At 38.2% G+C, this 16,335-nt stretch overlaps 1 protein-coding gene across 1 annotated transcript in view; it reads right to left on the reverse strand.

The window, feature by feature from the left end:
• Positions 1-16,335, reverse strand: part of LOC150085306 (voltage-gated potassium channel subunit beta-2-like) — a 355,409-nt gene that overhangs the window by 22,684 nt on the left and 316,390 nt on the right. The window contains exon 15 of the mRNA XM_090373139.1: positions 8,975-9,063. Coding sequence (XP_090229265.1) covers positions 8,975-9,063 — 89 coding nt within the window. The remainder of the gene's footprint in view (positions 1-8,974; positions 9,064-16,335) is intronic.

The raw sequence follows: 16,335 nt of genomic DNA on the forward strand, positions 1-16,335 counted from the left end.
CATGAATTGTAAGTTCTGTAACAGATTGGTTAGACATGACACTATGGAAATGATAGTATGCACGGGTGTTGGATGTTTTTGATGAGCCAAATTTGGTTGTGGTACTTCCGATGTAACATGTGTTACAGTTTGGTTAACAATTAATGAGGTATATTATATTATTGAGGTCGTTTGTAGGCTATTTGTGTGTGTGTGTCTTTATAGGTGCTGAAGAAGGATCCTAATTTGTTGTAGGTGGAAAAAACAAGGGAGATATCAGTGCCGTTAAATAGACAGCGGAACTGTCCTACGAGTTCATTGTGATAAGGGAGGCCTATGCGGATGTTTGTTTTATTATTGTCTTTGGTTGGGTTGTTAAGTTTAATTTTATTTTTAGCGATGGAGATTGTGTTTAAAATAAGTTGGTGGGGGTAACCTCTGGATATAAATCTGTCGGTGAGATATTGGATTTCGTTGTAAAGGTCAGTTGGTAAGGAACTGTACTTTAGTGCATTGTGAATTTGAACAGGACGTTGCTCATCAACAACACTGTAGGTGAAGCCTCACTTCATAAATTCCTCTTGATATTTTCTATTCTTTTTCATTCCTTTTGATTTGGAATATGATGGCTTACTACCAGAAATTGGTGGTTGCACTACACTTGAAATAACATTAGTGTCCAAATTTTCACATGATATAATATTTCTTACCTTATTAGCTTCTGAAGTACCTGTAGCGATATTATTGTCATCACTCGTTGGCCTTTTTGTTCTGATTACCAAGTTGTCCATGGTAAAATATGTATTTTTTTCTTCTTAAAAACAACAATAATAATAATGAAATGTGCAATAGAAAAAGTAGCAGAAGAATGAAAAACACATCCAAGTTTGATATGAAAGCACCGAATTAAGAAGCAGAATAAAGTGCGTGTGCAACACATTTGCTATATATATTTACTGCAAGCACGAATTAAGAGCTAAAGGAATTAATTGAATAGTACTTCTCGGTACTACTCAGTTGCTGAGTTGTACTGGGAAGTATTAACATATACTGAAAAGTTGCACTAGTCAGCCGCTTTTTGTGTCCATGGTCAGTGAGCAAATTAAGGCAAATTCCAGAAACAGTAGGGTTCATTCGTATCTCAGACTTAGTTCCAGTAATAAGATTTCTACGCATACAGTATTGAAAAAGTAATTTTAACGATAGGTTTTTAGCTTCTATGTGCACAAAAAAAAATAAATTTATTTAAAAATTTCCATGACCCCTTTAATTTATCCAGTGACCCTTTCTAGAGGTTACGCCCCACTGCACTAAGATATAATGGCTAGCCAATTTATTAGGACTATGGTAGTTTGGAGTTTGTGCAATAATCTATGCAAGAAATATGTGTAAATCAAAGAGGCCACATGATGGGTATGTAAGTAAAACATACAGGAAAATGCTGTAAAGTGATGTGACCCAACTGATGCTGAAGTCAGTTCACCAATAGTGGGGAATAAACAGATCCTACATGCTTCCACAGAGGTATGATTTCAGTGCATGTTTAGCATATGCCACAGCAGAGATAATAGTTGCATTTGTTAAGTGTTCAAAGGCCAGTGTCATTTAATGAACATGAAAAATAATGACTTGAAAACAATGAACAGATGCCATTACAACCAAAAATGTAAGGTGATGGAGTGAGGTGTTTCCTGTCTAAAGCATATATGCATAAATGCAGATATAACTTGGCAGTAGTGATACTCCCATCTGTAGTAAAACGGTGGCGAGCCACCTTTCAAGTGCCCCAGCATAATCAGGTGCTCATTTTCTTTTTAATTTTTGAAAAATATCTTTTTTTTTAAAATTCTGCTTGAACAATGCCAATATTTCATCTTCTCTTAATGGACTGCAATACTTATTTTATGTAACTTTAAGTTTTAAAAAATTAAAATTTTTAAAACAAGCTGAATGTTTTCAAAAAAAGCAAAAAAAAAAATTTTAATTTTGCTGAAAATTATAAAAAATCATTCTAGATATAAATTAGAAGCATCCTTCTCTTAGTCTCTTCTATTTTCTAATTTAAAAGATTGTTAAATGCACAAAATTTCACACATGTATATATATATAAATATTAAGAAATTAAAAAAACAAAAAAAACATACATATTCAATACTATTAGTTACTTCTGTTTGCAGATTTATTTTAAATTTGGTGCCCTTTACAGTGCATGAGATTTGAAATCTTGCTTTCTGCAGAGTAGTGGCCATTTTGAGAGCATATCAGGGTTTTGTGTTATCATCTTTATTATATGCAAATAATAAATCTTTCAGAAACAACTAGCAGTAGATTGTATTTGAACTTAGCAGGAAATGGAAAAATGAGTAAACTGAAATTTTAAACAAACACAACATCAGCACTTGTCCAGTACCATGTTACTTTTCAAACAAAAGCTAAATAGTTGCAAAAGCAGTAGTATGGCACCTGACAGATTCTTGTAAGCAATGTATGAAAACTGCAATAAAAACTATGCAATAAAAGTTTTTCTGTATTCAAAAATTTTCAGATTTTTAATCGCTGATTAATGGTTAACACAGGATCATTATTTTTAAGTGGCACCTGTCAAGCACCCTGCTATCACTGTCAGGTTAAATGAGGAACATCACAAGGCATCAGTGATGGGTGGAAGCCATTGATTTCTACCACTAACAGAAAAAAATATGGTTGGTGTCAGATGGATATAGAACCACTAGAGGATCTTGTTGTTGTTGTTGTTCTTTGGTTTTTTAGGAGCATTAGCAACTAAGACCATATTGCTCCGGGGATATGCGGTGGTCATTCCCTGACCTTTCCACATCCTCCGTATTTGGTGGTCACAGGCTCAGACCCTGGTCTAATCAAGAAGCGTGTGTTACGCACTGCTGCTCCTGCCCACCTGGCTACAGAGGCACCTAACCACTAGAGGAAATCACATTCAGTGAATCCTACTTTATGCCCTTTAGCACTGATAGAAGAGCATGCATATGGATGGAACCTCTCAAAGCACTGGAACCATCTGGTTTTGTGCTAACCCAGGCTGCCGGAGAAGGTGTATAATGGTGTGGAATGCATCCCCTGATCCATGGAGGGCACCATGATTTGGAGCACATGTGAACATTGCGTGGATCGGGTACACTTGACAGGGTTACATATTTACCGCTATGGACAGGGATACTTTCGAGATGATAGTGCATCCACTCGCCACATCAAACATGTTGAAAGAATGATTTGGGGAACATATGGAAGACTTCAACCATGTGTCCTGCCAGCCCAATCCTTGGATCCCATCCAAGTGAGCATTTGTATGATGAACATCATCATAATTCTTTGCTCACATCACTTCAAGGCCTTTATATGTCCTTGTTTCAGTTCTTCACAATTGGGACACAAAGAAATGTTATCCAGGAAATAGCCTTTTCAGGTAAATGAAAAGAATATTCCATTTTCTTCGAGTGTTTCTTTACAGCAATTGAGGATAGTTTTTCTGCAAAAAAAACCCAACTTTTGCCTATGTCTAGAATACCCTAACCAGCTGATGGCTCAAGAATGATACATCTGGTGGCAAAAACATGGCTTTTGTGTCCTCCATTCTTTGAGTTTCTTACAAGTGGGATGTGAAGGAATGTGTTATCAGGGGGGGAAAAAATAGCCTTTGAAGGTTAAGTTTCTTTACAGGAATTAAGAATAATGGACTAATATTCCTTGTGTCACTTTTAAACACTTTGTCCACAAAGCAAGTCAGGCTGATAGTAATAGTAGTAGAGGCATATGGTGCTAGAAAGGCAAATTTCTGCACATCTGTTCTACAACTGTCTTTCCTCAATTTGAATTTATGCCCCCTTAAGTTTGAAATCTGAGCAAGATGAAGAATCCCATCAGAATCGAGCATGTTCCACCTAAATCATTTAGGTTATACACCTAAATCAGACCACCTCGCAGGTGCCTAGTATCTAGATGCTGCAATTTGCAGAACTTAAGCCTTTGTTCCCTTCACCAATCTTGTTGCCCTTCTCTGTACATGCTTAAGCAACTCTACATCCTTCTTAAAATGAGCCCACCAGACCTGTACACAGTACTCAAGGCATGGCCTGACCATTGCCTTATACACAGGGATAATCACCTCCTTTTCCCTACTAGCAAAATTCCTGTATATCATTGACAATACCCCATAACCTGCTCTGACAGCCTGTCTGCAATGCTCAGAAGACTTCATATCTGACTGCACAATTACTCCCAGGTCTTTTTCATTTTCTACCACCTTAAGTGTAGTGCCACAGAGTTGGTACGTTACTCTGTGATTACTGCTACCATATGTAGTACTTTGCATTTGTCAATGTTAAACTTCAGTTGCCGCTTCTCAGCTCATCTGCCCAACTTTTCTAGGTCCTGTTGCAGTAGCACACTTCCATTACTGTCATTAACCACCCTGCCAACCTTGGTCGTGTGCAAACTGGGACATTAAGCCTGATACACCTTCATTAGTATCACTGATAAATATACAAACCAACAGTGGGCCCAACACTGAATCCTGGGTGACTCCACTAATAACATTAGTCTACAAAGAAAAATCCATTGATTACTGCTCCAATTTGTACAGTAGTCTTCCATGTGCAACAGTATCAAGAGCTTTCCTGAAATCCAAGTATATGATATCAACATTATATTATTTTTTGCATCCAGTTCCTTTGTTACCACATCATAGTATCCAATCAAATTTGTCAGACAAGACTGAACCTTAACAAACCCATGCTGTGTCTGAATTATTACTGCAGTCTTGTCTAGATGATCCTGCAATGTTTCTTTAACCAGTGACTCCATTATTTTCCCCAGAACAGAAGTTACTAACAGGTCTATAATTACTCGTGTCACCCTTTGATCCCCCTTTGTGAAATGGGGAAACATCTGCACATCTGCTGTCTGTGGGGATTTCCCCTGAGTCCAAGGATGCTCTCAGAATTATGGCTAATGGCTTGATTACTTCCTTTGCTGCCTTTCTTATGTTTAACTTCAGCAATTTGATCCTCCACTTCCCCACAGAATCCCTCAGGTGTGAATGTAGTTGCAAAATACTCATTCAGTTTGTCAGCCACTTTAGCAGGATCATCAACAGGCAAGAAACTTTGGCTACAACAGCAAGCCCTGTGGAAATCACAGGATTGTCCAAGGCTTAAGCAGTTGTAGGTTACTTCCAGTCTAGCCTGACAAAAAGATATGATAATCCATATCTTTTTGAACAGTGTACAAGCAACTACAAAATCTGTAGTTAAGCTGTAGCAGCAGCTGTTACCCTATATAAATAAAGCACTTGTTTCAATCAGAAATATGAACTATAGTGGTGTTTCTGTCAAGGCAATTGGACTATACAGGATTGCAAATAGCTATATGCTACATGATTTAGCAAATCTTGATTTATGCTCTTCTGTATAAGCAAGAGAGCTCAAGTGTGGAGAAAACTGCATGGTGTGATGAATGCATTAGACATTGCTCCTACTGCGCAAGCCGTGAGAGGCAGAATAATTGTATAGAGAATGTTCTCATGACATGGACTGGATCCACTAATATATCTGAAAAGATGACAAAAGGCTACTCCATATTTAAGAAATTTATAAGTTATGTACAGCCTGCAATGTTCGAATTTTTGCTCAAAAGATGATAATGTATCAATCCACCACCACATCAGATCTTAATGGAAGTGATTCAAGGATCGTGATGGTGAATTCGTCCACTTTCTCTACTCCTCATCTCCATATCTGATCCCAAATGAAAATGTATTAGAATGTAGTATATGGACATGCAGTCCTCTATTCTTATCACTGAAGGAAGTAGAGGAATTACTGCTACAACGAGAGCTCTTTACAGCAAATACTGAGACCACTAGCTGAATCCATACCCCATAGGAGTCCTATAAGAGTCTTAGGTTTAACTGTGTACTAATTACATTATGTAACAAAAAAGTTTTTTTTATATTTAATTGTTTTTATACATATTTTATGCGAATCCAATGTCATTGGTTTTTCACTAGTGACAGTACTTTGACAGAAATTGAAAGTTTTATGTTTTTGTAACATTTATGCATATTGAAAAAGTGCAAAGCAATACTGTGATATATAAGAGGCCTGTAGTATTAATATAGTTTTTTTTAAATATTATTATTAGCAGTTTTCTATGGCTATGAAACAAAAGTGTAAGGTATCTCCATACTTGTTCTGCCATGTTTGGGGATATTATGTAGGTCTGAATCAGGTAAAATATAACATCATTGGTGGCACCAAGTTTTACAGTGCATATGAAGCCTATTCTGAAATGCCTATGGATGATCAAGACAAGTTATGTGCACTTCATTTCTGCTGTGGAGAAATTTAGACAGATAGTTTCAGGGTATTTATAAGTATGCCTTTTGTTATACCTATGACTGTTATGTTTTTTGTATGGTGGACATATCGAAATTTAAAAAATCTGTGGATTGAAAAGCCATAGTGCATCCCAACATACAATCCTCTATTGCTTGTGTGCCACACAATGAAAACCTGTCAATTCCCAATCCATCTTCTATAGAGGAGTCTTCAGAACTGGTTGATGAATCTGATAAATATAATAATAATTGGGATTACATCTCAGAAGCCTTGATCAGCAAGAACCAAATCCAATGTAGAGCTAATGATATCTAAATTAAAAGAGTGATATCTACTGGTTCCTAGCTGCAATACTTCTACATATAGAAAAAGATGTCGTTTATGTCCATTTTTATACTGTTGCTGCTGAATCTTTATGCTATCATTTTGATCTGAATGATCTTTATGAAGAAAGTGGTATAAGTTCAAATTCACACTTCAGGTCAAGTAAAAGTTGGAAAGTTGCACTGATTCACAACACTGCTTTCAACCACACACAACTGTTCTTTGCACACACTGTTCATATTAAACCAGACTTCAGAAATATGAAGTATGTGTTAGAGAAGATCAAGCATGACCACTATAAATGGGACACCTGTAGGGAATTCAAGATGCTGGGTTTCACCTGAGTTTGCAAGGTGAATTCACTAAGGTCTCTTGCTTTCCTCAGCCTATGGGACAGCAGGGCAGTAGATTAGTACTGAAAGAGAAGAGAATGGTCTGCCAGAATTGTTGCAGCTTGGCACATACATTATAGGAAATGATCTCTTAATTCCATGTCTTGCTTCTGCTACTCCATATTAAGCTAAGACCTTCAAACATATATATTGTATGTTAGTAATAGTAACAGTGGCATGTGATGCAAGAAAGCAAGCATATGAGCTTATGTAGCACCAGCCAAAAAAAAAAAAAAAAAAAAATCAAACAACCATTCCCTCTAAATGTTTGTCCAGTTCCTCCTTAAATTTATTTAGCCTATCAACTTCCACAATTACAGATGGAAGTTTGTTCCATCAATTAACCACCCGCTGGCTAAAGGCAAATTTCTGCACATCTATTCTACAGCTGTCTTTCCTCAATTTATGTCCCCTTAGGTTTGTAATCTGAACAAGTGGAAGAATCCCATCAGAATTCAGCATGCTCAAACCATTCAAGGCCTTATACACCTCAATCAGATCACCTCGTAGGTGCCTAGTCTCCAGCTGCTGCAATTTGCAGAACTTAAGCCTCTCTTGGTAAGAGGATCCCTTCATTCCCCTTACCAATCTTGTTGCTCTTCTCTGTACACACAGCAGTGCATAGCACACACTTCTTGATTAGACTGGGGTTTGAGCCCGTGACCACCAAATATGGAGGATGCAGAAAGGTCAGGGAATGACCACCGCATATCCCCAGAGCAATATGGCTTTAGTTGCTAATGCACCAAAAATAACAACATAACATCTCTGTACACGTTGAAGCAAATCTACATCCTTCCTAAAATGAGGCCTCCAGACCTGTTGCAGTACTCAAGGCATGTACTCATTGCCTTATACAAAGGGACAATCACCTCTTTTTCCCCTGCTAGCGAAATTCCTGTATATCATTGACAAAACCCCATGACCTGCTTTGCATCCTATCTGCATTGTTCAGAAAACTTCCTATCAGACTGCACAATTACTCCCAGGTCTTTTTCATTTTGTACCACCCTAAGTAATCCCAGAGGAACATGCTATATGTTCCTCTGGGGTTATTTCTACCCATATGCAGTACTTTGCATTTGTCAATGTTAAACTTCAGTTGCCACTTCTCAGTGCTTTCTAAAACTATCTGATGCAAAAGTGAAAGGTGGTACAAATGAATTAGAAATGATCTGGCAATCATTTCACCTCTTAATGAATGTCTTTCATGACAACATTAAAAGTGAAAATTAAAAAGAATTTGTTGACAGGTTGATCGAAAATTATAAAAAAAAAAAAAATGGGATGCAGAATGTCAATCAAATTCAACTACTTGCACTCTTACTTGAATTTACTGAAACCAAATCTCTACAATGTTAGTGAAATGTATGCTGAGAGATTCCACCATGGCATACAGTATATGGAGAAGAGGTAGAAAAGAAGGTGGAATGAAGCCATGATGAGTGAATATATCTGGTTCTTGGTTTAGGATGATCACTGACCACAAAAGACATTCAAATATAAATTTTTAAGAAATATTTTTTGACAAGCTGAGGAGGGATTCTACTTTTTAATTTGTGATTTTTTAGGTCATTGTTTACTTTTAGCAAGAATTAATAAATATTCTATTCTGTACACAGAAGTTAACCATTATTAATAAATGTGATATAGTAATACCGGATATTTATGTTTCTGTTATTTCTGAGTAAACCATTGATGCTATGCAAACATTAAAATCATATTCAGAATCGGCATGTCCAAATTCATAAGAATTTGGACATGCCGATTCCGAATATGATTTTAATGTTAGATATACAAAAAATACAGGTAACAAAACCTTTTTGAAAATTTGTCACAGTTTTATTTATTTCTTCACAAAAATTATTAAAAATGATAATAGTAACTAATGAATAAACTGAATATTACCTGCATTGCTTGGAGATGGTCATAAAGTTGATCTACAGATAAAGCTCCAAGCAAAACACACTGAACTTGTTCACTCTTTAAACACCAAGCTGTGAGTTTAAAAAAAAAAATAAAATCAAACAATATCAAAGCTTAGAAAAGTTTAAAAATATATAATCTAGCATCAGAAAAATGCCGACCGGGCTAGCCGAGTGGGTAAAGTACCTGCCCGGCAACCCAAAGGTCGCGGGTTCGATTCCCGCCTCGGGCTTGGATCAAAAGTACTGCAAAAAACCTTGGGAGGTGCAATATGGCCACAGAAGCCGATGCGCCAACAACTACCAAATCAAAAAAAAAAAAAAAAAAAATCAGAAAAATATATATTGTTCATATTTCACTTTCAGGTTTTTTTTTTTTTTTTTTTTTTTTTAAAGAGCATAATGTCTTATATCTGATAACTACTTTATTCCCAAAAAAAAAAAAAAAAAAAGTTTCTCAGAAGCATTACAAATAAACAGCATTTCTCCGCTAAGTACTACTGCTATTTATTTATAATATCATCTGGGAATAGTGTACTAATGTTACTTTTGGGTAGCATATCACATAGTGTTGCTGTGATAATTATGCAGTATTCAGGTACAATGCTGCAGGCCAGGTGTTGGCAACCTGCAGCTCTTTAACTTTTAGCCCACACGAAGTAAAGTTTGAAATGGAGTTAGAGGACTTAAAAATTAAGGACATGTGGAGTGCAGACTAAAATGCCTTAGAACTGAAATTGAGAATTTGGAGAGGCAAAAGGCTGTCCTTGCAATTCTACCTTAAATGGATGCCGATACACAAGTTGAAAAAGCAGGACCAAAGTGTGTTCTATGCATTTCAAATTTATATACTTGTCTTACCTGACAAGTATATAAATTTGAAAATATTTACATTTGAACTTCTCTCAGTTTTTGGTTCGAGGAATTTCTGCCAGCAAATATTTTCGAACATGAACTATATTAAAAATAAACCAAGAATCCGCCTGCAATGCGGGTCTCAGTATGCTTAAAAATGAAAATTATGGCATACTTCCCTGATGTTGAGAGACTCGCTCAAGAAGTTCAGCAGCAAAAGTCACATTAATTAGTAATATCATTAATAAATGATATTTCAAAAAATATTTTTTTTTAATAAAACACCTTCCCACTCTATTCCATTTCTTAACTCCCCCCCCCCAGCTTGAGCTGCGGCTCTTCGGATTCTCTTTTCTTTTTTAATTAGATCGAAAATGGCTCTTCACTCAAAAAGGTTGCTGACCCCTGCTGAAGGCCTTAGTTTCTTTAAAATTATTTAAATTTGTTTTTTGAATTATGCCTCACATTAGAGCAACAAAGTTATATGTTCTAGAGCAGGTAGAGGCAAACCTCGAACCTCCTAAAGGTTGTATAAATCATGGCCTTACTATGGGTGCCACGTGTATGGTATGCATGCAAACCTTGGCTGGGCATAGTGCCACAGGAGATCCCTTTGTATGTGCTAAAGGCAGGGAATGAGAAGTTTATTGGCTTAGCAGAAGAATTTGAGCATTAGCATTAGTAGAGGTAGACGATGGAAGAAAGCAAGCTTATGCAGCATCAGCCAAAAAAACAACCTTCCCATTTCACACCTCCATTTGTTCCAAATGCTTGTCCAGCTCAACCTTAAATTTATTTAGGCTATCAACTTCCACAACAAAAGATGGAAGTCTGTTCCACCAATCAACCACCCACGGGCTAAAGGCAACTTTCCGCACATCTATTCTACAACTGTCTTTCCTCAATTTGAATCTATGGCCCCTCAAGTTCTTAATCTGAGCAAGAGAAAGAATCCCATCAGCATTCAGCTTGCTCAACCCATTCAAGGCCTTATACACTTCAATCAGATCACCTCGCAGGTGCCTACTCTCCAGATGGTGCAATTTGCAGAACTTAAGCCTTTCTTGGTAAGAGCACCCCTTTTTTGTTCCCCTCACCAATCCTGTTGCCCTTCTTTGTACTCGTTCTAGCAACTCTACATCCTTCCTAAAATGAGGCCTCCAGACCAGTACAATACTCTAGGTGTGGCCTGACCACTGCCCTGTACAATGAGATAATCACCTCCCTGTCCCTCCCTGCTAGCAATATTTCTATATACCATTGACAAGACTCCATGACCTGCCCAGGCAGCCCATCTGCACTGCTCAGCAAACTTCATATTTGACTGCACAATTACCCCAGGTCTTTTTCACTTTCCACTTCTCTGAGTGTAGTACCACACAGTTAGCATTAGCTGAGGCATTTGATGCAAGAAAGCAAGCTTATGCAGCATCAGCCAAAAAAAAAAATAATAAAAAAAAAATAAAAATAAATAAATAAATAAAAATAAATAAAAATAATAAAAATAAATAAATAAATAAAAAATAACCACTTTCACTTCACTTCTCTGTTCATTCGAAATACCTGTCCAGCTGAGCCTTAAACTTATTTAGGCTATCAACTTCCATGACAAGGGATGGAAGTCTATTCCACCAACCAACCACCCGCTGGCTAAAGGCAAATTTCCTCACGTCTATCGTACATCTGTCTTTTCTCAATTTGAATTTATGCCCTCTCAGGTGATTATTCTGAGCAAGAGGAAGAATCCCATCAGCATTAAGCATGCTCAAACCATTCAAGGCTTTATACACCTCTATCAGATCACCTCACCGGTGCCTAGTCTCCAGACACTGTAATTTGCAAAACTTAAGCCTTTCTTCGTAAGAGCACTCCTTTGTTCCATTCACTAATCTTATTGCCCTTCTCTGTACTCATTCCAGCATCTCTACATCCTTCTTGAAATGAGGCCTCCAGACCTGTATACAGTACTCTAGGTGTGGCCTGAGCATTGCCTTATACAAGAGAATAATCACCTCCTTATCCCTGCTAGAAAAATTCCTATATATCATCGACAATACACCATGAGCTACTCTTGCAGCCCGTCTGCACTGCTCAGAAAACTTCACATCTGCCTGCACAACCACCCCCAGTTCCCTTTCATTCTCTACCACTGTCAGTGTAGTACCACAGAGTTGATACGTTGCTCTAGGGTTGCTGTTTCACATATGTAGTAGTTTACATTTGTCAATGTTAAACTTCATTTGCCACCTCGAACCCATCTGCTCAACCTTTCCAGATCCTGTTGCAGTAGCGTAGTGTCCTTGACAACCCTGCCAACCTTCATATCGTCTGCAAATTTGGACATTAAGCTTGATATACCATCATCAATATCATTTATAAATACAGAAAACAATAATGGACCCAATACTGAACCCTGAGGTACTCCACTAATAACATTAGTCCACGATGAGCAGTATCCATTGATTACCACTCTCTGTCTTCTCCCCTCAACCATCCCTTTATCCGTAGCAGCAATTTGCCTCCAATCCCACACTGTTCCAATTTGTGCAGCAGTCTTCCATGTGCAACAGTATCAAAAGCCTTTCTAAGATCCAAGTATATAATATCAAAGTTATTCCCTGCATCCAGTTCTTTTGCGACTGCACCATATTATCCAATCAAATTGGTCAGGCAAGACTTCCCCTTAACAAAACCATGCTGTGTCTGAGCTATGACTGAAGTCTTGTCTAGATGATCCTGCAGTGCTTCTTTAACCAGTGCCTCCATTAATTTTCCAGGAACAGAAGTTAAACTCACAGCTCTATAATTACTTGTGTCAGCCTTTGATCCTCCTTTGTGAACTGGGGTCACATTTGCACATTACTTCCATGGGTACTTCCCCTGTGTCCAAGGAAGCTCCCATAATTATGGCTAAGGGTTTGCTTACTTCCTTCTGCCTCCTTTGATATAACTGGATAGATCCTATCCACCCCAGGTGCCTTTCTTGTGTTTATCTTCAACAATTTATCCTCCACTTTGCTCTTAGTTATTACAAGATTCTCTAGCTTACTGCCAGAGTTGAATACACCGCTGAATAACTCCTCATGTGTGAATGTCGATGCAAAATATTCATTCAGTTTGTTAGCTACCTGAGCAAGATCATCAACAGTTGACCCATCGATATCAAGTGGACCAATATGATTCATCCCCTTCCTTCTAGAGTTTACATAAGTAAAGAACTCTTTGCTGTTTTTCTTTGCATCCCTTGCCAAAGATCGTAATCTGCCTTCGCCTGCCTAACCTCCTTTGTAACTTGGTTACAGATCAACTTGTATCTATCATAGGCTTCTGTGTCATGTATTAATTTGTATGTATCCCATGCATTTTTCTTCTCTGCCATATGTCTCATTAGTTCATCTGACATCCACTTAGGCCTAAACCTTGAACAATATTTCTTAGTTGGTATGTAAAGCCTAGTAGTTTCCAAGATAAGTTCTTTGAATGCTTCCCATTTTGAATTTGCTGTTGGTAACATCATCAGTTGGTCCCACTGTATAGAATTTAAATACTGTCCCAGTCCATTGTAGTCGCCTTTACGAAAACAATAACCCTTCCCTTTACCCCTAATGGTAGTTACCTCTTTGAGTAAATTCCACTTCAGCACACTGTGATCACTGCCACCTAGTGGTTCATTTACCTGCAGATTCTTAATGCAAGAAGAATCACTACTGATAATCAAATCAAGAGTATTACTCCTCTCTAGTTGCCTCCCAAACATGTAGAAAACAATCATCCAATAAATCCATGAAAGCCTTGCTAGTGTGTGAGTGACCAGGCCCCAAATTCCAGTAAATATCTGGGAAATTAAAATCCCCCATTATAAGACTCTCTGATTTACTGGCCCACTCTATTTCCCCGTACAGTTTTTTATTATACTCATCAGACAGAGTCATTAGGCCTATAGCACACTCCTACTCTCAATTTTGATCTCCCAATGCTTATGTCACACCAAACTAACGCGACACTGCACTGTCCAGCAATGTTGACTGGCTTCACTTCCTTGGATTTTATGTATTTCTTAACTAATAATGCAAATTCCAGTTCTGCATTCCTTATTTCTGTGTGACACCACGTCTCTGAAATCCCCACAATATCTGCCTTTAATGTTTTAAGCAATACCTCAAATTCATGAAATTTATTTACTAAACTCCTAGAATTGGTGTACACGCAAGTATACATGCACCTGTTCTTTTTCCTAGCTATCCTAACACAACCTATGTGTTTATTTGTACCCCAATGATTCCCTGCAGTCTCTGAACTATCCTGCATCTTATTTTCCAGGCTGTGGCTCATACCAATAGAAGCAGTGCCAGAATCACTTTCACCTCTGCCAGTGGCTACTGTTAATCTATTAGTCCTTGTATCCCCCCCAATCTAGCAGTTTTCGAACCCACCTAACACTGCCTCGATAGCATCAGCAAACATTTTTGCACCCTTTCTATTTAAGTGTATCCCATCCCTGTAGAAGCCGTCTCTCCTGTTAACAAGTACAGACCAGGCGGGAAAAAATTCTACCCCTTGAGCCTTGCACAATCTTTCCAGGGCTGAATTGATCGACAGGGCTCTCATCATATACTTCCTCCTATCGTATCTGGGCAGAATTGCAGACACTTTCAAATTCAACCCTAATTCATGGCTTTTTTTCAACAGTGACCTGTACTTGTTAAGTAATTCCGCCGGTCTCCTACTCTTAATATCATTAGGGCCAACATGTACAACTATATCACCTTTTGTACCCTTAAAAGATGATATCTGCTCTACAACGTCATCAACCTTTGCCCCTGGCAGACATACCCTGGTCCTGTTCCACCTATCCTTTTTACAAAGCATGTTTCCCGTTTCCCTGACAATAGAGTCACCAACAACTACTAGTTCCTTTGGGACTAGCACATTCTGCTTTGGGGGCTGCCGCTGTGTTGCGCGATGACCAAGTGCAAGCTCTGGCATTGGTGTGGGCAGCTGAGAGCTTGATGGGCCCTCACTTTTAATGCTTCGAGAGCATCCACCCTGTCCTTCAAGCTCTCATATAGGCCCATAACAATGCTGAGTTGTCGCCTGATTTCTTTACACTACTTGCATCGCTCACACACAAAGACATCCCCCATGGCAGTATCATGTCCCGTACCTGACTGCTCCACAAACATCAAGCAATTAGTGAATTTTAATAGGCAGTGATTCAGAGGGCAACTGCCCCCCTCAGTTCTCCCCTGAGCCACAGCACTCCCATTAGCTTGAGCATTTTCAGAGTCATGATTTCGATTTAATTTCAATAAAATTTCAATTTCAGTACAAAATTAAAACCCTAAACTTATATCTCAACACAGTTGGTATGTTTCTCTTGAGTTATTGCTACCCATATGCAGTATGGGTAGCAATATTTAGCATTTGTCAAGGTTAAACTTCAGTTGCCACTTCTCAGCCCATTTGCCCAACTTGTCTAGATCCAGTTTGAGTAGCATACTGTCTTTACTGTCGTTAACAAACCTGCTAACCTCTGTATCATCTGCAAACTTGGACAATAATCCTGATATACCTTCATCAATATCATTGATAAATATACAAAACAACAATGGGCCCAGCACCGAACCCTGTGGAACTTCACTAATAAAATTTGTTCACGAAGAGCAGTGCCCATTGATTACCACTCTCTGTCATCTCCTACTCAACCATCCCTTTATCTATTGAAGCAACTTACCCTTAATGCCATACCTCTCCAATTTGTACAGCAATCTTCCATGTGTAACAGTATCAAAAGCTTTCCTGAAATCCAAGTATATGATACCAAAATTATTTTTGACATTCAGTTCCGTTGTGACCACATCATAGTATCCAATCAAATTCGTCAGACGAGATCTCCCTTTAACAAACCCTGTGTCTTAACTATTACTGCAGACTTGTCTAGATGATCCTGCAATGCTTCTTTAACCAGTGCCTCCATTAATTTCCCTGGAACAGAAGTTAAACTAACAGGTCTATAATTAACTGTGTTGCCCTTTGATCCTCCTTTGGGAATTGGGTTCACATTTGCACATCTCCAGTCCACGGAGAGTGTCCAAGGAAGCTCTCGTAATTATGGCTAAGGGTTTTCTTTCTTCCTTTGCTGCTCCTTTAACATAACTGGATAGATCCTGTCCACCCCAGGTGCCTTATGTTTAACTTTGACAATTTCTCCTACACTTTGCTCTCATTTATTACAAAATCACTTAGCTCCCTGTTAGAGTTTGATAAATATCTGGCATTCCCCTCATTGAATAACTCCTCGTGTGAATGTAGATGCAAAATACTCATTCAGTTTATCAGTTACCTGAGCATGATCATCAATAGTCAACCCATCTATGCTAAGTGGTCCAATCTGATTCATCCCTTTCCTTCTAGAGTTTACATAAGTAAAGAACTCCTTGCTGTTTTTGTTTGCATCCTTTGCCAAAGATTTCTCATAATCTGCCTTCG

This window comes from Mastigoproctus giganteus, chromosome 5, assembly GCF_048544385.1.
Source record: "Mastigoproctus giganteus isolate SK-2022 chromosome 5, ASM4854438v1, whole genome shotgun sequence".
Lineage (NCBI taxonomy): Eukaryota > Metazoa > Arthropoda > Arachnida > Uropygi > Thelyphonidae > Mastigoproctus > Mastigoproctus giganteus.